This window comes from Amblyomma mixtum, chromosome 6 (genome assembly GCF_055824585.1).
Source record: "Amblyomma mixtum isolate Tamu chromosome 6, ASM5582458v1, whole genome shotgun sequence".
In the NCBI taxonomy this organism is placed as follows: domain Eukaryota; kingdom Metazoa; phylum Arthropoda; class Arachnida; order Ixodida; family Ixodidae; genus Amblyomma; species Amblyomma mixtum.
The window spans coordinates 112,272,466-112,297,885 of NC_143017.1; the positions used below are offsets into that span (position 1 = coordinate 112,272,466).

General features: G+C 46.6%; 1 protein-coding gene across 1 annotated transcript in view; it reads right to left on the bottom strand.

Moving 5' to 3' along the window:
• The window catches only part of LOC149340049 (adhesion G protein-coupled receptor L1-like), a 92,095-nt gene extending 70,542 nt beyond the window's left edge, over window positions 1–21,553 (bottom strand). The window contains exon 1 of the mRNA XM_089550635.1: window positions 21,053–21,553. Within this exon, the coding sequence (XP_089406761.1) occupies window positions 21,053–21,224 (172 nt within the window). The 5' untranslated portion in view covers window positions 21,225–21,553. The remainder of the gene's footprint in view (window positions 1–21,052) is intronic.
• Between the last annotated feature and the right edge of the window lie 3,867 nt (window positions 21,554–25,420).

Below are 25,420 nucleotides of genomic sequence, written 5' to 3' on the forward strand. Positions count from 1 at the left end.
GAAAACCGCGGCTGGTTTTGATCGAAAAAAAGCTGAGATATTTATTTTGGGCACTTGTGGCATATGTTACAAAACCGAAATGCGGACCGATCGGTACACACCACTCATTCCCCCGTTCATACATGCTCGCGATCGTGTTTTTTTTTTTTTGTAGTTTCCCTATTTATGTATTGGTCGTCCTTACTTCTCTTTCTGAACTCCTGTCGTGGTTTAAAACTGTCCCGCTGACTGCATTAAATAGTTGATGTTTGTTTTGTTGTGAGCTACTACTGAATATCTTGTTTAAGACTTCATGCGTACTTTCATCTCGTCATGAACACTGTTAATCGCTGTTCCTGCTACTGCCACGCATGTAATAGCTTCCGAGGCCTTGGTCGTTCTTCTTGCACTAATTTTAGCCTAAGGCCCAAACTATGAAAGCTTCCTTTCCCTCGAAGTCTTCCTAACCTTACGTGAGGCCTCCTTTCCGTGAATGTTCGATGGAGGAAGCCAGCTTACTCCTAAAGCTCTCCTCGCCTCTCCTCAAGTAAGAAACGCATGCCGCGTGTCTGGGTTTGTGGGTTCCTTTACATCGGCCAATAGGACGCCGAGTAGGAAGTTGAGTTCCCGCGGCGACAAACATGACGGCGCCCTTCGAAGCTGGACCCCTCGATTCTGTCTGAATTCGTCGTTGTTACTGCACTTTTCAGAGTGTTCGCTGAACATAAATGGGCCATTGGTCTTTCGCTTCATCTCATCTTGCCTCTAAGGAAAGCATGAGTCATAAATTTTCCAAATTTTTTTTTATTTAGATTGACGATTCTGCCGCTTTTAGACTTAAGAGGACCGTCGGTTTGTTGACAGAAATGGTTTCTGTCCTAACAACCAGATGGCGCCACTAGGCTCAGCTGGGCGGAAAAGTCGCCCTCCAGACGCAAAGGGAATAGCCACATAATCGTCAATCGTCACGCCATTGAGTCTCTGTATGCATAAGCTGAACTAAAAGTGGGAATTTCAGAAATGTCGTAACGTCCCGCAAAATACCTGCGTTTAGCGTACGTAAGCATTCATACGCTTACGGTAAATAGACAGCGTCAATTTGTGCTTTTTTCTGGCCATATCTCTGCACGCCACGAGCGGCGACTTAGTGTCCGGGAGGTGTGAACGAGGCAACATTTCGGCGGCGGCGGATTGCGCTCGCTCTCGCCGCCGAATGCCTAAGTGTGACCGAGCCGCACCGGTGCGAAATGTGAACGCAAATTCTTCCTCTGAGTGCACATCCACTGGAGTCACCGCCTCGCGAAGCGACCTAGCTGTCGGAGGATACAAATACACTTCATCGAATGCATATTCACAAGCACGGTTAAAAAATTGCGTGTAGTCACCCGCGTAGCGGTCAGTCCTCGCTGCCATTTTTTCCCGCCTGCTCAACTGCGCTCACGCCAGGCTCGTGTCCATGTGTCGCGTCTCGCCGCCCACGCGAGTGTGCGGAGTCACTTGTAGCAGTAGTAGTAAGGTGAAGCGCTCCTCCCGGGCCAGGAGCGACGAAAGGACGCATGAAGGCAGCTAGTAGCTGCCTTAACTATGAGGATGCACCAAGGACGACCTCACTTAGGGCTCCTCAGTAAGAAAGCTTTCAGATTGACATGAGGGGGCCTCACTGCAGTGAAGGCTTCCTTACTGAGGTAAGGAAGCTTTCAGAGTTTGGGGGTAAGATTTGAAAAAATAAAACTTGATTTGATCGTCGCATGATCAACGGGGTCACGAAAGTGATCCCAATTGTCAAAAACGCGGGAAGCAGTGGACGACATCTGCGCTGAGGACGAGATATACAACATCAAGAAGATGCTTGGCTGTGAGAGGCGGCATCTCTGCAGAAGACGTCTTCAGTGGAACATGTCGTGCAACGTAGCGGGTGCCTCAAGTGAGGTACATTTCACATTGCCGTTATAGTTGAAAAAGCGTCAGAATTCATGAAAATGCAGCATTGGAATGTAATGAATTTTCATGTAAACATCCGAAAAATCGCGGAATCAGTTTTGGTTTTGAAGATGCCCATTATGCAATTGTAAAACAAATAATGATATTTTTACTGATAGCAAAGTCTGCCTGCGCAAAAACGGCGGACGACGTGCGACCTCACGCACTTTTCCGCGAAATATTATTTTTCTGCGTATCACTATATTGTGGAAAACAATTTTATTCCCGACCACAATTATGCGAAATTCACCGAAAACTGTAAAATCACTGCAAGGGGCATCACACACTGAGAAAAGTTCTCAGTTCGATGTGTACATAATTTTGTACAGAGCGCCTCAAAAGGTTAAGCAGAGGCAGGTTTAATGCGCATTTGGGGGGATGAGGATGCATGTTTATAGACTGAAAATGTATGCTGGCAACCTTAACACCTTGTGTGCGCATAGCAATTGGGCTTTTAGACATCGGAAAGCTGAAATTTTAAATAACTGCAATTTATAAAGCATGGATTGTGGCTTGGCTGTTCTTGGCACAGCTAAGTGGCACGCAATGTTGTTCCCACTCACTTCGAAGAAAACGCTCGAAGAAAATATGAGGTTGAGGAACAATAGAAAAAGTTGATCGGTCGATGGCTATCGAACGATGAGCGATGCGGGACGGAGTGCCTACTCTGGCTTAACTCCCAGGAAAGCCACGTCATAATCATCACTCACGACTCAGGACAGGTGGCACGAAAAAGCAGGAAAAAAAAAACTAAGCATCGATCATATTGCGGCCATAGCGTTACGGAACCGAACGATGCGGGCAGTAGGAATCGAAGGCTGCATTGACATAGTCATGTGTCCACCGCTCTTGTCTTTTTCTTTCCGAGCACTTTCAAAATTTAGGATGTGGCCATAAATACGCCCCAGTACTTCTCCCGTATATGTTAACGGGACACCGAGCATAAATTGAAGTTGGGCTGTATCGATTTAATAAATGATGAAAAGGCTACTTTCACAGAAGACGAGGCTTTTGTAAGCTATAAAAAAGGACGGAAAATGAAATACCCGCATCACTACTATCGGTCACAGGGGATCTCTGAGGATAGACCCCATCGGTGTCCACGGAGACGACAGGATTCCTAATAACCTCAATGTCCTCACTAACGTCATGAGCTTCCGTGTGCTAACCGGTGCGAAAACACGCAATTTCCGTAGCCAGATTTCCCAACATAAATATGTCCTTCGCGGCCGAATGAACCTCCGCAGAGCCCCAAAAACTGAAAAAATTTTCTTGTAACCCAAACTGACGGAGTTGTCTGTCCTGAAATTTTCTATGCAGGTGTAGCTCCCGGAGGCCGTTTAGAGCGTTCTCGGTTCATGCTCAATGGGTGTTTTCTATTTCCATCTCTTTCTGAGCGAGGTGCCCACCGTATGAACCTAACTACTCGTATCGAAGCACGAACGCTTTCAATAACGGCGCCGTGTACGGACCGCCGAGCGGTCCTTTTGCCTCTTTACAGGCACCGACAACCTTTCCTCATGGCTGGGCATCGGGATGAACGGCGCCCACGAGCAAGCGCCATAGAAAGGACCAGGCGCACGCACGGGAATCCGTGTGCACGCACGCACGCACGCACGGGGATCCGCTCACCCGCAGGCAACAGTGCATAAGCGCCCGATTAGTGGCTCGTTGAGGAGGGTCTCCATCTCGCGCCTAATGAGCCGCACGGGGGAAAGGCCGCGTCGTCGCCTTCGGGTATACCTTACAGTGTTCCTGGCATGCGAAAGCGACTCAAAGCACAGCGCAGCAAGTTGTCCATGCCTTCCCCTCTGCTTTTGTTCTCGCCGCTGTTGATGGTGAAAGAGCGAGCATTAATGCGGCTCTTCGTACAGCTCTGCTCAGTAGAACTTAAACTTCAGTGCCCATTGCTTCTGTAGATACTTGCAGTTCGGGCTAGTTGTAACGCATTATTCCTTCGAGGCCACGTAGCGCAACAAGCTAAAGACGAGGGGCAAAGAGAGGAAGCGAGCAGACGGGACTTTCAACTAACTGATTTTTTTTCGAACGTGTGCTCATGTTAAACCGTGTCAGTGAGCTATATCGGCGCAGTGTAAGTGCTAGAGTAACGAGCTTTCAATAAGGGATAAAACTGTTTTTATCTTTTTGAATACTTATAATTAAACGTGGGAGTTTTAGGAGAGAGGAAGTATACTTGGTCAAAAGACCTCGCGATTTGCTTTAGAACCGCAGTGTGTTCGTTTGTGCGTGTTTCACATTACTTTTTTCTCTCTTAAGATGCATCAAGGCTACGAGAAATACTCGCTTGCTAACCGCATCTTTGTAATTTTTGAACAAAAGAAACAGCAACAACAACAATGAAGCGCCATCTGACGTACATGAAGCGGAACAGAACGGCAGGAGATTTAAACTACCCAAGCAGGGTCACATCAATTAACAAGGAAAGGTCAAGCCACACAGTGCTTGATATCACATTCTGTCAGATCAGTTACATTAAATGCCCACCTTGTTTTTCGTTTTGCACCCATATTCGTACAAGTGGCGAAAAATCTCAAAAAATATTCAATTCGGTTCTGCCAATGTTCGATTCATGCTCGATTCGGATTTTAGCTCCACTATGCATACCCGATTCGATAGAAAATGTATACACTGTTCGTATTCTATTCGGTTCTTATAAAGTTCTAACACACCCGAGAATTGATCACGAGTATTCAACTTCAATGTTGGAGAAAGGTGGAAACATTTCCCCATTCACCTTGCAATGATGAAAACAATTCTCTAAAGCAAATGAAAGTTTCCAGCTCCATCTGACAATTTTCTGACGCCTGCTTAGCAAGCCCCATCCTGACTCTTCCTTAAGCGAATATTAATGATGCAATCGTTGATGATGTTCCTTACTACAGACTTCCTCTGGCTGTAAAGCTTAATTCCCCTTTTCTTGCATCTGGCGCTACGAAGGTCAACTAAACACTTTTTTTCGCAGACGTATGGTAAGAAGAAAAAGAATTCCATTTTATTTTTCCCAACTACCACACCCGAGATGCCAATCGTTATGATGACATTGCCATCTGAGCGATAAAGCCCTCAGATGATGTTTTTTGTGTGCCTCTCATATTTAGTACTATTTTTTGTAGCAGAGCGGCAAGCTGGGCTATTTGGTGGGTGCTCATCCTGAAAATGGGGTAACTCAGCTAGAAAACACGGGCAACGGAAGCCTAAATGAATAGAACGCGCTCGTCCTGTCCACTTGCACTTCTGTTGTCCGTGTTCTTTAGCGTAGTAACCCCATTTCCAAGATAGTTGAGAAAAAATTTAAATTACTGTCGTGAGTGCTATACATAAGGGAGGGAGGAGGTCTGAACTGATTAACTACAGGCCAATATTGGTATTGCCAACCTTTCTAAAGATTGCAGAACAAGCTATAAGCAATGATGAAAAAAAATTCTCTAAAGCAAATGAAAGTTTCCAGCTCCATCTCATAATTTTCCGACGCCTGCTTAGCAAACGCCATGGCTCCCGAAAAGAAAAAGTAGTGAATACGCTCTACCCAACATTAAATAAAGAATAATTGGAAAAACAGCTCATTAATATTAAAATATTTCTAGATATCAAGCAACCATTCAATTCAATAAAGCGTGAAATCTGTTTTGAAAAGCCGTAACTACGGTTAACGTAGGCATGCTTTAAAACTATTCAAAAGTAATCTAGATCACCGTCTCCAGTTTGCAGACTTACTGATTCCACGTACACTCTAGCCTGATTGCAGTACGGTTTACCAGAAACAAATTTTGGGCCCGATAATATTCCTGTTATATACCAATAATAGCGTGTTAATCTCCGGACATAGTAGCCTTGTTTGATAACGAAAAATGTATTCTTCCACGGAACACACGTTTACACAGTAACTACAAACACCGAATGCACGGTTTGAGATGAGTTAGCTACGTGCCTCTCTGCAAATCAACTTAGTCCTAAAACACAGAAATAAAACAAAATTGTGTTCAGGGACCAAATCCAAAACAGTTAACTCCAAGACAAGGATAGGATTTAGAGGGTAAATAATAGAACAAGTGTCATCAACGAATGTTTTGGCTCTTTCATTTAATGGAAATCTGAACTTGTCTAATCAAATTTATGGTTTAGAAGCGGACTAGCCAGAACTGCTTGGTTTCTTAACAAAGCTTAGGCATACCATGCCAACGTTGTACAAGCGGCAACTATAATATGCATTGCTATTCTCACGCAGATACCGTATTTACTCAATTATAACGTCCCCTCGATAGTAACGCGACCTCTTTTTTCAAGGTCACAAAAAATTGCATTCATAAACTCTTTTTCTTTTATAATTTCTTTTATCCATAATTGTTGGGTATGAATACGGGCAATTCTATTGCTAGATTAAAGTATCGCTGTGATACCTTTGGGAGATATATGTGCCCGCCACTGCCTGCTCTCCTTATTTTCGTGCTGCTCCTTGAAGATGAGCCGGCGATCTTAGAGAAGGGCTGATGAGTCACTCTTGGACGACATGGTTGGAGGATGTCGGGGGATGGTCTTACTTGACCCATGTAATATTTCGACTTTTTCGCCAGAAAAATGGCGGTCTGTGCGATGTCAGTGCACGTTAAAGATACCCCGATGGCCGAAATTGTACCGGAGACCTCCACTACGGCACCTCTTTCTCCCTTTCTTCTTTCACTCCTACCTCCCTTCCTTCCCTTACGGCGCGGTTCAGGTGTCAACCGAGATTTGTGAGACAAGTACTGCGCCATTTCGTTCCCTCAGAAACCAATTTACCGGCATAATATTTTTACGTAATTTTTTTCGCTTCTGGTGCCCTGCCTCCTTCTCCATAAATCCACCCCTGGATGACCATTCATAGGGCAGTCAAGGTCACAGGTGCACACAGAATGAATGACCCTGTGCGCCATCGTCAGGCAGTTTCCGGAAAATTTAAGGTCGGGCTAATTGGCTCGAGGTGAAGACAAAAGGCCACCGCGACACAGAGAGAAAACGCTTAGCCGAGAACACCGCTTGGGAAAGTCGTAGCGAACGCGCTCTTACTAGCGTTGGCCAGGGTAGTGGTGGGCTAGCCCATCGGCCGCGGTCAATTTGCTGCCCCGAAAAGCCAACGCACCGCCTTAGCTGAACCCCATAACCGCACTAGGCCGTTGCTCGTTCGGACCAGAAATCCTCACACGCGCCTGCTTGCCTGCTCTCTCGAGCTCTTCGTCTTCTTGCATTTCGTCATAAATCTCACCTTCTGTTGCATATTTCTGTTCCTGTTGTACGCCTTGTTAATCCTTAACCACTCTGTCCCAATCAGTTTTCTCATTATGGCGCTCCAATTGCACGGAGTCCATTGACGTTTAAACGCATTTTTGCTTGTCTCTGCATTCCTTGCCACTCACTGTCGAGCCCTCTAGTGACTCGGACTCTTCCATATTAAATTTCGTTGTTGATGCTTTCTTGTGTTGTTGCAGCTTTGTTCAGAGAAAAACGGCTTTTGTTATCAATTTTTGCTGTTGTTCTTACTCTGATGGCTCCGGTTAGTGGCTGCTCAGGCGTGCAACCTATGGAGAAACAGCCTGTTCTAACCTCAACCTCACTCTGGGTTAAAGGGAAACTGCATGAGAAATCGACGGGTTTAAAAAGGTCGAATGTGTGAAACTTGTAGGCAAAGCATGCGAAGGCCTTTTGGGCTAGCGTTTGAAATGGTGATGTAATCGCCAATTAAAATCGCGATGGTCATCGGCTTCTCTGCCGAGCACAGAACAAAGTGGGGGTGGGGGCACATGATGACGTTATCGAAGGAACGCTTGCTTTGAAGAAAAACAAAAACAAAAACCTGCGCCACCGAAGGAAAAGCACGCGGGCGTTTTTTTTTTTTTTTAATTCGAGCTGTTTGCCATTAGGCATAATGAAAAAGGAAAGAAAGTTATAAAAAGGAGTGCAAACAAGCCTTGCTTAAAAAGCGGCAAAAGTTCGCGATAAAGCGATTATCTTTAGTCCACTTGCTATAGTCGTCTGCAACGTCCCATCGCAGGCCAACCTTTCTTAGGAAACGTCGTCTCACGGAAGCTGTAGCCGGGCAAGTCCACAGCAAGTGTTTTTCATCACACTGGTCGGGCGCAGCACCACAATGGGGACACTTGTCTGTCACTTCGTAACGTTTGTCACGCCACCGATGACGCACAGAAGGAGTCAGAGCCGCTCCTGCCCGAATCCGGCGCACAGATACCTCCTCCTCCCGAGTGAGACTCCGGGGTAGAGGGTACGAACACGGAGCGCGTGTTCGCTGACGCAAAGACTGTTTCTCGGAAACATGGGACAGGAACGGATCTGAGGGAAGAGGGGAAGGTGGCGGGATATCGGATGTGTCAAGGTATGTCATTGCATGCACATGAATATTATGCGGATCCTGGGCATGCCCGCGAATCCATTGTATACGCACAGGACATGGGTATTTTGTGCAAAGTTGGTGAATGGATTGTGTAACTTGTAATGTGCGCCGGACAGCTTTAAGCGGCTTAAGGGCGGCAAGGGAGTCGGTGTAAATGTGTACAATATTGAAAGTAGGTACGAGTGGAAGGGAAGGAATGGCATTGTGTATCGCCTGAAGTTCCAAGGCAAGGGGGGAGCAAGTATCCGCGCTATATGTAGCGCGGGAGTTGAGATGAGGATGGGAGGGACTGTAAACTGCAGTAACTCCCTGCACTGCTGTGTGTGATGCATCGGTGTATATTATGCACCCTGAAGGAATATGGGCGGCTGATATCGGCGTCGAAGCAGAGGGGCGATTGTCTGTGAGCTGACAGTATGACCATGGAGGAAGAGTCTGTAAACGATGAAGCTGAAGCGACATCTTGCGTGCTCTGTTTGCCTCACGCTGTTCGATAAGTTCACTCAATGTATTAAGTTGAGCGTACTCTTGCAGAATGGGTACGGGTGTGATACGAGGAAGATAAGTTATGACGCGCATAGCCTCCCGATTGATTGATTCAAGGGAGTCCCACTGTCGGCGGGTGAGGCGATGAAATTGCGCCTGGTACACTGTCCGCGGCTGAAGGATGGAGCGCACGAGCTGACGGGCAGTATCAAAACGCGCTCCGCCAGAGCGCATAGCTATGCGTCGAATCAGACCGAGAGTAGCGTGAGCCGATTTACGGGTCGCGTTTAGCCACGGAGTCCCAGTCCCAGATGTATGAATTAGAAGACCTAGAACACGCATACTTTCTACATGAGGAACTGGAGAATTATCAACCGTGAAGCTAAAAGGTGCTGCTTTCCGTAAGCCACTTCTGTTTCCAATGCGAATGAAACAAGATTTATTACACGAGAGGGTCAGACCCAAAGGGGGTAGTCGTGATGTTAAGGCATCCAGCGCTTGCTGGAGAGCCGACTGTTGCACAGACGCATCTGGATGACAGGACCACAAGGTTATGTCGTCGGCGTACGCAAGGACGCGTACAGAAGAAATTTTCTCTAGGGCTCGGACAAGAGGTATAAAAGTTACATTAAATAATGTGGGGGCGAGGACGTAGCCCTGGGGTACACCGCGGTTGGAGGTAAAGTAACCAAAAGGCTTCCCATGGACACGTACACTGAAAGTTCTGTTTGTTAAAAATGAGTGAATCGAAAGGAGAAAGCGATGCGGGAGACCGAGATCTTGAAGGGTGCCAAGAATAGAAGAGTGTAGGACGTTGTCATATGGGCGTTGTTTGCAGCATTCAACGAGGCATCTCAGGGTGCGGTTGACGGCAGCTGCAATTTGAAATCTTACCTTCAGTGCCGTCAAACTAAGCTTCCCCGCACTCCTCTAGTGCTATGAGAAGAAGCCTAAGGTTCAACCGCCGATTACATCATTATTTTATTGGTTTATTGGGGTTTAACGTGCCAAAGCAACTCAGGCTATGAGGAACGCCGTAGTGAAGGGCTCCGGAAATTTCGACCACCTGGGGTTCTTTAACGTGCACTGACATCGCACAGCACACGGGCCTCTATAATTTCGCCTTCATCGAAATTCAGCCGCCGCGGCCAGGATCGAACCCACATTTTTCGGGTCAGCAGCCGAGCGCTGTAACCACTGAGCCACCGCGGCGGGGCATCATTATTTTATATGCTAGCGTAAAAACACATGGCATGCTTTACCAACAGCCTATATAGATTTTAATCCTAGAATATTGCGGAATTCTCCAAAAGTGGTGCAGTTTCCCTTCAAATGTTCGTCGCTCCAACTTCTCCAAAATATAAGTGAGCACAGCAGTGGGCTGCAGTGGTTTATTTTCGGTGGCTCTGATTAATTATATGGGCATGTAAATAGCATGTTTTTCAAGCACACGTCTTCGAAACATTGAACAGCTTAATCTAGGCGCGAAATTTATGGATAATTCCTTTCACTTCTTCTTTAATCCATTCAAAAAAGAACAAGTTTTGCTTCCATTCAGAACGCCAGTGCGGTAAATCTATTGGAAATAAAAAGAAACGTCCTTCGCAGTCGTTTAGCAGAGCCCTAAAATCCTACATTCCTCGAAGGCCAAACTGTTTGAACTTTTCCAAATAGCTTAGTTAGCTGTTTAATACATTATGCAAAACGATGTTTGCAAGCTCCCTGCGTGTTCCATTAGCAATGCGGCAGAATTCTGGGTGCCTTTAAAACTCTAAGCTGCTTAGCTTTTAACCAGTCCCGAATCGTCAGTGTCCTTACTTTCAGCAGTGAAGCTTGATTATCGGTTTGTTCGTTTTTCATGCAGTTTAAGTTGAAAGAGCGCAACGGCAAGAACATGGACACAAAGACGAAGTTTCTTGCTGATACTATTACCTATGACTTTGTATGCGCTTCCTCTTGGATCTTGGCATATTATTATTACATGTTTCAGAACTTTTGGCATTCTATATGTGTTCTCTGAGCTGCATTGCATAAATCATTTTTATATGTACCCAAGTAGCAGTACAAACATTTACCCTTCCTTTTTATGTGTATAGACGTGTTTAGTTGTGGACTTGTATATTCGCTTATTTTGCTGTTGTGCATTGTAAGGGGGCCAGGGTCCCGTAGTGCTGTTTAAATTTAAGTCCTCACTCCTCCTTTCTTGATAGGAGGAAATACTCTTGAATTCACTTGAAAATCAAGCAACGTTCCTGGTAGTTGTCGCTAAGGGCTATAAAAAAAAATGCGTCAATAAGTTTCCACCGGTGCCTACGACACATATCCAACTCGAAGAAAAATTGGAGGGGCACTTGAGCTCTGTCTTATGTGTATGACGCGATAGCGTAGTGGATTAAATCCCATATATGCAGAAGGCATTATCTTTTTTACATTCATATATCCCTGGGAGTCCTAATACCTCTCCTGGCGCAGTGGTGCAGCGGTTAAACGATGCGCCACTGCCCTGCGATGGCAGATGCTACCAGCGATGGACCTTGTGTGACCCAGGTTGCTCTTCCCCAGTGATCAATAATTAATTTATCTGCCACCTGCCACGGTGGGAAGTTTGCTCACTATCCCGTGTGCAGGTTATGATGGCGCCTCAAGGGCACGTGACCTAGGTAGCCCACCTGCCTCCTAACCCAATGGGCACTGAACCTCCCCTGGATGTCCTGGGGACATTCAGGACGTCTTGAGGACGTCCAGGGGACGTTCAGTGTTCATTGGGTAAGCTGTACTGTGGGGACCACTTGGCAGAGCCATGTCCGTAATTTTTCGCTCACAATGGCGACGCCGCCAACACACCGGATTTCGTGGTCAACGAGGCGTTTAGCACTATCGCGTTAAAAGTACAGCCCGACAAACGCAGGGAAATACGTTCTAAACCCGGCCGGTCAGTCGCTGCGTTTCAAAAATTTCCGAGATTGAAATCACTCACTCAAATTTAGAGACGTAAAGGCATATGTCACGAAAATGCTTCATCGCTTACGCCCTGTGCATTAGATGTCATGCATCAATCCCCTAGCGGAATTCAGCGAGCCAGGCTACTCTTCATAGCATCGTGGTGGAGCAGCGCAAAGGTCGGGACACAAGAAACAAGGAAAGACGTACACAGGCGCTGGAAACAAGGAAGGACGTTTGTTCTTCTGTACTCTTCATAGGCCCACTGTCATTTCTGGCTCATGGCGAGCCCAACTCGTCCTGTGTTTTCTGGCACTCTGTGTCTTGGTTAAAGCGAATAGGTCTCGTCTAATGCACATTTTTGGTTTGCCGACACAAGGGAGATGTCGCTGGCATTTGATTCGGCATCGCTTTCATGCCTTCGGTTATTAGCGCTTGCGACGTGCGTCATCTTGATGCAATAACCGCACGCAGCCTTCACTTTGCAGCTCACCAGCCTGTCCTAGTCGATGAGACGGTCGTCACACGTTTTACGATATGAGCCTTCCGGAAAGCATAACAGGCCTTAGCTCGATTCCGATGGTGTATGCGTTCTCGATCGTGCTGTTTTCGCGTGCACCCGCATCCTGGATAACGGGGCACGGCGCACGCCTGCTCTGCTAACCACTGCAGTAAGCGGTGGTGTTTCACGAAACACAGCAATATCGCTAAAATGGTGGCGAAGCGTGGCCACATCTGCGCACACAGAGCCAACTATAGTTCCCGCTGATGTGAGGTACTGTGCCGATGCACGTCAGAGTTAAGCTTCCGAAAAACCACTTACGTAAAGGCACCCCATCGCTCCTCTTTTTATCTTCATCGGCCATGCGGTGGCGCTTTATTATCGATTTTTTTTCTATTTTTTTTTGTGATGATCGTACAGCACCTCGTCTACTTCAGATGCTCCCATCGTAAGAGGAAAAACGAGACAGCCTCTCTTGCGTGCCAAATGGAGACCCTTTTTTGTTGTTGTTGCTGTTTTTCAGAGCATGAAGTGTTTTTCCGCTCCCATTCTCCGCACACGAAGACGAATATCGACCGGAAGCGACGGAATGAGGCCGAACATGAAGCCGTACATCTGAAGCATTACGAAACCTACCGTCCGAGTGATATCCAGCAGAAAAAAAGAACATCCTCGAGCAACAACCCAACCTAACGGCGGCGCAAACAGACAGCAAAGCGGAAAGTTGGGCAAGTTGGATAACGTTCATGATGTAAAAAATAGCGCACAGGGAACACACGGGACGGAAAGTAAACGACGCAGACAAGCGCTAACTCGCAACTGAGGTTTATTGCTGACAGAGCAGCTTCGCAGCTTCGCAAACAGAGCAGCTTCGCTTGCCATGTTTTACACCACACTGCCGTCGCCGTTTTTTAACCTGATATTTATTATGGCAATAAAATGTTTTATGTACACGCGCTATTTGCAAAACTTTTAGCGACCGCCTCGAGGACATCTCAGAAAACGTCAAACCAATAGAGCACTAGAAGGGGAACATGGTTGAGCATGCCACGTCACTCTTAAAGACTGCTGCCGCAACCCTGGCCAATAATTAGTAGGTTTCTTTAACGCCCATCCTTCCAAGGTCACTTCCAAAGCAGCAATGCTCTCCGCTGTTCGAACTCTTCCTGCACTACGCGAGACCTTACTTTATGAAGCAAAAGTTCACTCCGTCGCCTTTTTTCAGGCGCTTGCAGCCGTCTTTCGATGCTTGAATGTCGGGAGCGAAGCCGAAACTATCAGAAGAGTTACGTATTGGACGAGCTGGATATTCCTGCATTTGGAATTAACTGCGCATGTAGGGCATGTAGGGACATGAAAAGAAAATGAAAGGGCACTCATTCATGGCGTCTTTGTGTGCACCCATCATGCCCTGCTTTGTGTGTGCACAAATACTTCCAAAATCAGAAACTGCCATTGTGAGATAATCGGGTTTATGTAACGGCATCGCTCAGCATTTGTTTTCGCTGGTGGGGACCGCGCAGAGTACGTGCGCATGGCTCACTTTGCTTTTCGTTCTGAGGCTGCAAGGGCGGTAAATCAGTCTAGTTAATGCTGAAATTTCAGAGCGATGAAATTAGACAAGGTCAAACTAGCTATAGACGAGGAGGAGCGCTACTTCTAAATGATTTATTCGCTGCAACCTACACGCTACTTACACGTTCACCACGATTCCGGCATCATCGAAATCATTCCAGCAGACAAAAAGTAGCAGTACTAGAGAAAAACTGCATCATTTCATCTTCGCTCATGGTATAAAAGAAAGGAGCCTGTTTACCTTCCTGTATCTTCTTTTTTCGCAATTTTCGTAGCGTTTTTGGTCTTGCTGCCATGCTGTCATCATGGGTTTAATGAATGACTCAGTTAGAAGCTGCGCTCATTCATATCTCCAGTCCCTGTGTCACAGTCGAAATTTAACACTCCCATAAATGTGCTAAGGACGACATCCACCGTGCTAAGTGCTAGGAGGTGCCGACGTTGAAGGGGCATGTCGGTAAGGCTGCGGGTTGTCTTCATGGCCGGGAAAAAAATTAATAATAAAAGAAGGCGGAATGAAAATGCCCCGCTGCTTCACTTAACAGTAAGTTAACTTTGTCAGCCAGTACTCAGACTCCGCTTCTAAACTTGCAGCTCGTAAACCTGCCGACGTGGCAGACAAGTCTGCCTAAATTGTTCCTTCGTTCATAGATGAATATCAATTCGTTTTTCATCGTTGATTACCGACAAGTGAATAACCTCACACTGGCATTTTCTCATGTACACTTCTTAGGAACCGGGAAGCGGGCACTTTATATTTGGGGGCAAACATGTTTAACAAGAGCAAAAAATAAGAGACCATCTTCTACGTGCATGGTGACGTCGTCATTCACTTGGTAATGGTAGACAGCAGTGCACCGCTCAACCTGGCGCCAGAGTAAAACAATTTTTTAGTTTACGGGGTTTTAAAGTCCCAAAGCGACTGCGGCTATGAGAGACGCCGTAGTGAAGGGCTCCGGAAATTTCGACCACCTGGGGCTCATTAACGTGCACTGACATCGCACAGTCCACGGACCTCTAGAATTTCGCCTCCATCGAAGTTCGACCGCCGCGGCCGGGATCGAACCCGCGTCTTTCGGGTCAGCAGCCGAGTGCCGTAACCACTTAGCCACTGTGGCGGCTAAAACAATTTATTGTATTACCGCACATATGCATATATGCTCCCACAAAGCTTTGTAATGCTCAAAACCGCGGGCACCCGGCTTTGTCATTTTGTGAAGAGTGATGCGACGAGATTTATTTGGAAAATCAGCGAGCGTGAGCAACCGCTTCTACGTTGCTCGAGATGGCCGTAGGAGCTTTCCTCACCTTATCTTGGCAATTTTTCGTCAGATTTAAACTGAGCGCGGCCGAGAGGTGCGGTTATTCGACCCTCGACAACCCATAAGAAAACTTGCTGCCATTGCCGCCACTGAGTGCATGTTTTTTTTTTTTTTTTAGGGAACATCTTAGCCCAATAACCAGTTTGAACTGTACGCAAGTCTTCTGTCTGCGTGCGTGCAGTCATCCCAGCCGCGTGAAATCTGGTAGAGGGATTGGATCTTCCACTCACCACGCTCACGATGCTGGAACCTGGCGTCCAGTCATCACCGCTGATATACCAGCAGCCCTAATACGTGTTAAGTTTCCAACGCCCACAGCACGAAGACGTCGAAGAGGGGCTAGCCCAGTTTGATCGAATGGCCTTACTGAACTCCGGGGACAAGGCAACAGAGTATACGAATGTCTTGTCACTGGAAGGGCCAGCACGTACGGTGTACGATAACCGCGAGACTTCAGTGACGACAAGGAATAAATACCTAAACTATGGAAGAGCTCCTGAAGACGTCCGTGAGTTTCCTTCGCAAAGAAAAAGCTGAGCTCTTGCTCTAGTCCCGCATCCAGCACCCTAACGATGCTGGTGCTGTGTATAATTTAGAACACAAGCCAGCTGTTTAGCAAAACCAGCTGAGGAGCGCCTGCGCCAGCACTGGTGTCGGAAGCATGAAAAGCGCTTCACAGAGCGCAAACTGAAGCGACAATCTGACATAAAAATTCATAGCGCACAGCAAGACAGGGACGGCGAAGACAGACAGGAAACACTTTCTTTGCTGTCTTTGTATATTTCATTTCTACCTCACGTCATTTCATTTCATTTCATTTCATTTCCACCTCACCAGCAAACCAAACTATCACGTTAGTCAATTTTCCTGCCATTCGGACGATCATACGAGTACGTCGGCTAGACAAAGCGATGCGTCAATGCCCTCCAGCATGATCATACCTCATTCATATAGTATCGTCTGTGGGGAGCGCCTTCACCTTTCACTGTTTGCCCTTTGATTGAAGAGTACCTATCACTACGAACATTTGGGCAAGCACACAGGGGAATTTTTTTAGGGGGCTTTCTTTATTAAAAAAATGGTAAGGCGTTCGTTAGCAACACTTCAATCGTATGGTGCATACCAAATTCCATGGCACCAATTGGCAAAGAAATCCGCCATCTCAGCTTCTTACCTTCGGTTTTCCTGGCATTATTTCCAACATTGTACTATTGTACACACCTCGCTAACTTCGTTTATACTTGCTACTACTTTGACCACCTTTTATTCCCTGTGTCACGATTTATTTTATTCTTTTTCTCACGAGCACATTCTGCTTCTGTGCCTTACAGAATTCGTTCAGTTTTATTAATGCCCCGGAATTGTAATCGTCGTCTCACATCCCTTCTCGGTTCCTGCCCATTTTAGACGCATTAGCAATGACTGCCGCTAAGCAAAAACGCTGGCCAGTCGGTAAGGATCCGCCATGAAAGCAGCGCAAGAACGAGAGAAGCCAGAACAGAAAGACAGGGAACAAGCTGTCGTTTTTTGTTTCTTGCCTCACTCTCATTTTGTTTTCTTTTCGTCATGAGTGACGGATGGCACACCTCTTGCTGGCATTATCCGTCGCAAAGCCTATAAATGTTTGTCCACTCTGAGTAAATAAAACTAGTTTGCAGCCAGCCCCTCTCAATGCCGTTTATTTGCCTGTTTTTGTACTGTTTGGTATCGGCTGCGAAAGCGTACAAATTTTATAGCTGTGCTGCCAAGTGCGTTATGCAGTTAGATAGCAAGAAAAATGAACTCGTCAGAATAGGGACGACGATAACAAAAGTTCGATAATGCCAGAAATGAATCACACGTTCATGTGCACGTTATTTCATTGCGAAAACAACGTAGATAGTGCAACACTGCAGGTAATGATGGGCGTCAATTTAAGCAGCTCCACCTCGGACATAAGCAAATGTCTAAGTTGTGCAAGATAGTGCGCAACCACTTTTCTTCAAAGACTGCATTCAACCGAATTTCTGTTACCACGATTAAGCTGTATTGTAATCGGGCCCACTTGGTTAGAGAGGACCACCCTCAGGTGAAATACTTCGCATGGTATTTATTGTACATCGAATGAGAGGTAACCATGATTGGTATCCATCTGGCAAAAGATAGCTAGGTATAAAGAGCGCGGAAACACTTTTTGTAATGACTGATCAAGTGTGAAAGTTTTGCTTATGTTGTTTTGTCGTGACGATCGCCTTCAGCGTTCTGCGTTATGACTTCGCGCAGCGAGTTAACCTGCTTTCTCTCCATTCCAGCGTTATGTCAATAAACGTCCAACACGCCAAAGATAGGGTGCTCTTATTTTGTCAGCACTAGGGTTTGGTTTATTGGTTTATTGGGGTTTAACGTCCCAAAGCGACTCAGGGTATGAGGGATGCCATAGTGAAGGGCTCAGGAAATTTCAACCACCTGGGTTTCTTTAACGCGCACTGACATCGCACACTACGCGAGCCTCTAGAATTTCGCCTCCTTAGAAATTCAGCCGCCATGGCCGGGATCGAACCCGCGTCTTTCGGCCAAGCAGCCGAGCGCCGTAACCACTGAGCCACCGCTGCGGGCTGTCAGCAGTAAGGAGCACACAACATTTTACCTTAAAATGATCAACTTGGTCTCTTATGGTAACAATCCTCATTCGTTATATTGAACCTAGTCAAGTTTATTAAGTTTACTAAAGTGAAAAAGCTCTGTTAACCGCTGCCGATGGAGCACGGCGCATATGTTTAAGGTAGTGGCTTATTCCAGCCCCGCCCTTTCTGGGAGAGGGATCATGGATTCAACGTGAACGAGGCGTATTCTCCTCGCTAATGTCCGCGTAGACAGTCATTGTACATAAAAACGAGAGTTTTTCGCAGCTGATGGACGATATGATAAACATGTTTTATGGCTTGCTCCCGATCCTGGAATGAGAGCTCATTCCTTTGGAGCCATAGCATGCACACAAGGTCAAGAAGTTCCAGAACAGCAGACAAAGCAGTGAACAACTACGGAGCGCTGAGGTACTCTGCGCTAGTGAGGGAAAGGCTGGAAAGGAAAACAGAACTTCAGAAATAAACTGCTTTCTTTTCTGGTTTTTACCCGAGGAGGCCCAGTCTAGTTACCGTTACTGAAAGTAATGAACAGTTATTCGCACGACACTGCGTGTGAAATTCTGGTACGGCTTAGTCAAACAAGAAAAAAAAAGTCGAAGCAAAGCTTTTCAATTAGCATTATAATTTGATTGCAAAATAATCAGAGGATTAGCAATGATATTTACTATTATCAATGACGGTTAGCAAGGATTAGCAATGACGAACTACTGGATGGCTGTATTCTAATACGGTGTCTTTTGCTTTCCGTTAAGTGAGCTGTACTAAAACAATTAGAAACGCTGAGGGGTTCTCTTCTGATCGAGAGCGCGAGCAAAAATTTTGAAACTGGATATTAAAATCAGGTGGTATTCCTTCATTACCGCTTATCGATTTGCAAGACGTGTCGTTCTTCAAACAGAAAAAAAAAACGAAAGTTTCCTGCTGGGAGCCCTGTGGACATTACACCACTGCTGTTTTTAATATCTGAAGAAATTCATAACCCCTAATTGGTAAATGTGGTGATGACCGAGAAAAACAGACCTTATCCAACATATTCCTTGTGTGAGAGTTCTTTATGTACTTGTGTATGATCATTAATTCCTCTTCTCGCCTTCTAACAGTGTATTTACTTCAGAGAAAAGCAAGTTAGGTGCGTGGGCGCAAGAACCTATCGTTTTGACACGAGGCAATGATGGCTGAGGTTCTTCTATATGCGGCTTTCAAGTTGCTCGCATATTCTTAACTATTCGGAAAACTTTTCCACATCGCCAGACTTTCAAATATCCTTTGAAATCTCTGCAGAAACACTCCCCTCTTAGCCTCTGATAACCAGTTTCCACGGTACATCGTAGAGGATTAGTCCCGATAAAGCGTCGAAAGTTCATTTTGCTGACCCCGTGCACGTTGGTGCAGCAGCAGATGTCAGTAAGCGAGGATATCGGCAGTTACCGAGAATGTATTTATTTTGTTCGCTTCTGTCACTAGCCTCACATATTCAACCTGCAAATGTAGCCCGCCTAGCGAGTGTCGTGAGAGTTGCACAATCGCAAGCCCTTAAAACTTGAAGTTTTGAAAGTGCATATCGTTTCTTGCAATGGTAAATATTATTTGTTTGGCATTAAGACTTGTTCCAATACTTTGGCGCAATTAGGGTCAACACAAGATTACGCAAAAGTCTACCAACGGCCATCTTAGTCAGCCTCCTTCCTTTTCTTGGTGCTGGGAACTTCCCGTATCCGACTTGCAGATCTCCAAAGTTCATTGGATTGCCTCCTTTGAGTGACTGCAACGAGATGAAATTCTTGATACGCGGTCTAGTACAAACTGAGCAGATGACCTGTTGTCCGGCGGGCATTTCTCACATCTTGCAATGGTGCACCCCCTGCGCATTACTTGCCCCACCATGGCTGTGAGTGCCGACCACAACTGCACTCCTAAGAAACTGTAGTCTTCGGAAAGTCCCAGCTCACGGCAATAATAAATTTATGCAAACAGGGATTCGTAAAAACACCATTTCGTTGCTAAAGTGTAGGCGTATATGATATAAAAAATTCTGGACGTTTTCTTTATTCGAATATTTTTCCACTGAATTTCATATCGCCCCAAAAGAAACTTTTCTTTCCTCGTTTTTTTTTTTCTGGCGCTCAAAAACTTCCTGAAATGTCCAGGAGTCTACGCCAGTTCTGCCACATTAAAAGAGCCGAGAGGAGGTTGTGGTAGCCGTCTGCGATGTCATCATGTTCCTGACAGGAACGCTTGCACAAAAGAAGCTCACTGCTTCACCTAACGTTAACATCCATTTGTAAATAATATTGTTCTACTTCCACGAACCTTGAACATAAAAAGGTTCCAGAAATGCGGTCTCTACAATCATAGTACGGTACCGGTTAGCATCACTCGATCTGACAGAATCGCAGTTGCGATATTATAGTACGGTCTGTGTAGTGTCCTCAGGATACCGCCTGACTGTCAGGAAGCGTCGCCATAATTCATTCCATCACGCTTAGCAAGCACGTGGTGAGGGTGCGGTGCAGCTTTCGCTCTATAGCTGGTTGATGTTAACTCCATGCTGTTTAGGGCTTTTGGGAGCAACCCGCGACGCAACAACTTGGGCGTTCCCCTCCAGGTCACCGTTCGTACGCTGACAACTCCCGAAACGGGGTTGGGAACATGGTGCACTGTAGCGCTTATGTAATGCACCATGCGTGATGGCTATGTAGCAATTAGAAAAGTATTCGCGCTCTCGCCTGCCTCCTCTCCCTCAGCTACGCTACGCATGAGTGAGGCACCACAATGGGCGCAATAAAATCATACGGGAGTGGAGTGTTCGACGCTCCGCCCGCATTACTGACGACCCAACGTTTCAAATCAGCCGTGTGCGTGGTCTAAATACTTACTAAATGTATTTAAGCGAGGAGACGGCATCCACGCATGTGTCGCTCTCTCGAGAGCGCATGGGAATAGCGCACACGTGGAAGCTATGCTCTGGCGCTCGTAGCTTTCACTGCAGTGTAAAATATAGTGAGAGACAGGACAATTCTCGGTGCTTGGGGAACTGGCGAACCATGCTAGAAAAAAAGCTTCCGTTGCCACACGCAATGCCTCGGCTCACGTGGCCGATCGGGAGAAACCGTTCGAGTGACAGTTATCGTTTTTTCGTACTTCTCTGGGACATGTCAGGAATGAGGCGCTGGGTTCGCTAGGTTATGTGCAAATAATAGCTTGATTACGACCCGGCATAAATAAACTGTGGCTCACTCACCGATGTTTTGAGGAGGTTCCGGTCGAGCTGACTGGTGACAGCGCCGGGGTCTTCCCTGCCCGGCCACCGAAGTCCAAAAACGAGAAGCGTCCCTCGCGTCCACAGCCACAGATCGCTTCTCCTTCCACCGAAACTGAAAACGATCAACCCCCTGGCGGCGACGAAAATTCATACCCGCCGCACAGCAAGGACGTTCGGAGTAGAGGCGCAGCCTGTCGCAGCGTGCACAAGACGCTGCAGTGCACCCAGAGGGGCGCCTCTACGAGCGCAGCGCTTCCCTGCCAGCCATCCAGGGAGGTGGCCTCGAGTCCTCTGCGGACCCCGGGCCCATAGAGACCTTGCCACAGGGGCTCCCCGCCGCAGCTGCGTCGGCTCGGTGGAGGTGCACGCAAGCGGTTTGGGCCTCGAAGCAGCGCGCACTCGGGCGACTGTGACGACCGGCGACGCGCGTCGTCTGCTGCTCCCGGCGCAGACGGAGGCGGGTCCTCAGCGAGAGGCGCAGTGTTCTCGGCTGCTGCCGCGGCGGCGAGCGGAGGGTCGCTGGCCGCCGGAGTGGCAGCGCCAACGCCGGCGGCCGCTGGAACGAGCTTGTGCGCATGATCCTCGACACCGCGCAGCGCTCCCCTTTCTCCTTATCTTCCCTCGTCGCCCACGCCCGGTCATCCCCATTTTTTTTAAGACTCGCGTTCGGAGCACGCTCCTGCTGCCTCTCGCAATCGCCGCCTTTAACAGGAGCCTCGCTCTTTCACAAGCTCGTGCAGGTACTCCCGCGAGGAGAGCCACAAAGGTCGCCTTGCGGCTGCCCAGCCTTGGCGCAGCTCAGCAGTGTTATTTATTTGCTATATTTTTACAATAGGTGCTAACCGGCTGCACAGAAGCAACCTTACGTCCCTTAAGACACTAGTTGCGATTGTACTGCACGTGCGGGTCAAATCTTCCCGCTTCCTTCAAATCGTTGCCGCGCAAAGATAGCGACGAGCAAAGAAGGCGAAAGAGAAGGGCGCTTTTGACAATGAAACGTTGAACAGAGCCGCAGTTCCCCAAACGCCCCAATGTATATACTGCAGGACGACATGATGATGGCAGAAAATGTGGACGAGTTTAGTTCCACGATAAAAGCCGTAGCGTCGGAAACGAAGATGAAGAATAGAGGGTCATTGTCCTTGTGCTTAGTGCTACGGTTTTAACATGCAGGAGGCAGACCTCTTCAGTGTTGTGTGTAGGCAAACACAGCACGCAATTTCTACTTATTTTAATATCACTTAATTCCGAGGCCGCTGGCTGCAGAGCGTTCTAACACACTTTTACGAACAGAATGATTTGACGGGTCTCATCTTCCAATGCACAGCAAAGTCTTGCTTTTCAACTTCGTCCTGCGTTCGCACTAAGTAGTCAAGATTTCCACGTAAACCCAATAGGGTGTGGTCTTCACAGTATATAGCAGAAAACTTTTAGCGCACCGAGGGGCCATCTGCGGACCCATTGATTGTTATGGTGCAGTCTTAAGATATGCAAAATTGCATTAATAGACAAGTTTTCATTGAAAAGATGCGTTTGTCCACATTTTCTTTGTATGAAAAAGCGGTCAAGCTATACCACTCAATTGGAGCGCACATCCTTTCGTTGCCGAAGGCAGCCTTCCTAGACCTATACCGACGGTGTTTCACTGCGCATTCGTGTTCGAAGCGCACAAACTTTTTACAGTATTGCCCATGGAATCAGCCCCCTCCACTAACAATATATTATGTTTTAAATGGCTGTTATGATGTTGAAAAATGCTTGCAGGCTACACACATACACTGTAAACAAAAATATACCCAAAAGGAAGTAAAAATGGTGGCGGCCGCACTTTTTACTCCATTTTTGAAAACATTTACTCCATAAATGAGGAGTAAAAAGCTGGACTGTCCACCATTTCACTCCCATGAGGAAATAATGGAGTAAAAATGAGGATTTACCAGCATTTACTCCAGTCTAGAAAGGGAGTTAATTGCGCCAAATACTCCACCAGTGCCGAAATGGGGTTAAAAAAACACCATTTTGTGCAATCCGCCCCGCCGCCTAGCGTCTCGTCTGCTTCTGGTCAGTTGTCGGATAATGGCGGTGAGTGACGACCGCTTGGTTACCACCGTCGCTGGATCTCTGCTGACTTCTGCTTCTTCACGGGCGCCTACCGCGGTACAAGATATCGACATGTCGCCGTTTTCTGTTACAGTACGTTACATAATTGAATTTCTCCTGTGATGCCTCCAGTGCTCTAACGATACCTGACTTTAATTTGTTTGCGTCGAAACCCGGTTACAGCCCCCGCTTAGGCCTAATTCTCACAGGCTTTTTTCAGTGTGGTTCTCGCAATGCGTTGCAGCAGATTATGTGTTGCATGAACATGGAACTGTGATAGAACATAGTGTCAACGCTGAGCTCTTGATTGAGCTCATAAGGCCACATTTTTCCTCAGCCGTGTTTAGATTCAAAGCCTTAATGAAGTGAATATGAAAACAAACAATGCAATTCCAAACTACCATCAGGTGTATTTTCAACTTACATGCTGAGGTTTTGAGTCAAATATAGCGTGGTGCATGACCGTGAAAACTACTCAGCGTCTCCTTTTCAGTTTTGAACTACTGATTATAATGTTACATCCCTTATAATCGGCAGTTAAACCAGAGAAGACCAGAGTAGATAAACCAGAGAAGAAAAGATGAAAATACACCTGATGGTAGTTTGGAATGGCAGTGTTTGCTTTCATATTCATTTCATTAAGGCTTGGATTTTAAACACGGCTGAGGATAAATGTGGCCTAATGAGCTCAATCAAGAGCTCAGTGTTGACACTATGTTCTATCACAGTTCCATGTTCATGCAACACCAAATCTGCTGCAACACATTGCGAGAACCACACTGAAAAAAGCCTGTGAGAATTAGGCCTAAGAGGGGGCTTTAACGGGATGGCTTCACAAACAAAGGAAAGTAAGGTATCGTTAGAGCATTGGAGGCTTCCCAGGAGCAATTCAGTTATGTAACGTACTGTAGCGGAAAACGGCGACAAGTGGATATCTTGTACCGCGGTAGGCGCCCGTGAAGGAGCAGAAGTCAGCAGAGATCCCGCGACGATGATAACCAAGCGGTCGTCACTCACCGCCATTATCCAGCAACTGACCAGAAGCAGATGAGACGATAGGCGGCGGGGCGGATTGCACGAAATGGTGTTTTTTTACTCCATTTCGGCACTGGTGGAGTATTTGGCACAATTAACTCCCTTTCTAGACTGGAGTAAATGCTGGTAAATCCTCATTTTTACTCCCTTATTCCCTCATGGGAGTAAAATGGAGGACAGTCCACCTTTTTACTCCCCACTCATGGAGTAAATGTTTTCACAAATGAAGTAAAAAGGGTGGCCGCCACCATTTTTACTCCCTCTTGGGTATATTTTTGTTTACAGTGTAGGTGGGCGGGGGTTGCTCAGCTGCGTAGAAATGCGTTGTGCCCGATGAAATATCTGCAGTGAAATGTAAAATACATATACTTAAGTAAAAACTTTTACAGTGAGCACAGTCATCAACAGAATAATAATTGATACAACACGCAAAAATGAAATATGTCCGGCATTGCAGAAAAAAAAAGTGGTAATGTTATTTTCGCTGGAGAAAATACCTGAGAAGAACTGCATCACGGTGTTAGTTCTTCAAAGAAATCCTATTTATACCTGATGTAAACAGCGAAAAACTCAGCCCGAATTTTACGTGCCGAATCTAAAAAAATCAACTACGGAAACAGGGTTTTGCGAGAACCAGTCGATAACCAATTCTGCGTAGTGTTTCATTGCTCCTCAAGGCTCCGAGTTGTCTTCCAAAAAGCCCATGAACATCGGGCTCCTTCATAGCAAACATATTTTGTGCTACTCAGCTGTTATACACGCCTCTTGTCACCACTGAACAGAGGATTCACAACGCTCATTTATGCGGAGCGCTGGTATAATGAATATCATTCGCGCAACTTGATCAGAACTACGCGGCGAATAAATATAGTGAAAAAATGCATAGCTTCAGCTACAAAGAGGGAGGAGACTCACAGAAAGCACGAGTATGCGTGGCTGTTGGTCTCAGACTTTTTGTGTGTTGTGTCGCTCTCCATGCTATCCGTTTTATGGCTGCCTAGAACTCTAAAGGAAAACATTCTGCGGTGAGCCTCCAATCGTAGACCTTGCTGCAAAGCGATGGTCCATCACATCGACGAGTATCAAGTCCGGTCGCTCCGGCTTTGCCTCTTGCACCCTCTAGAAATCTTCCAATTAAAGGTCTCAAGACATATTTGTACCGATGGCTGAATTACGATGGCTCAAGTCTCTTCTTTTAGTGTAAATACTGGC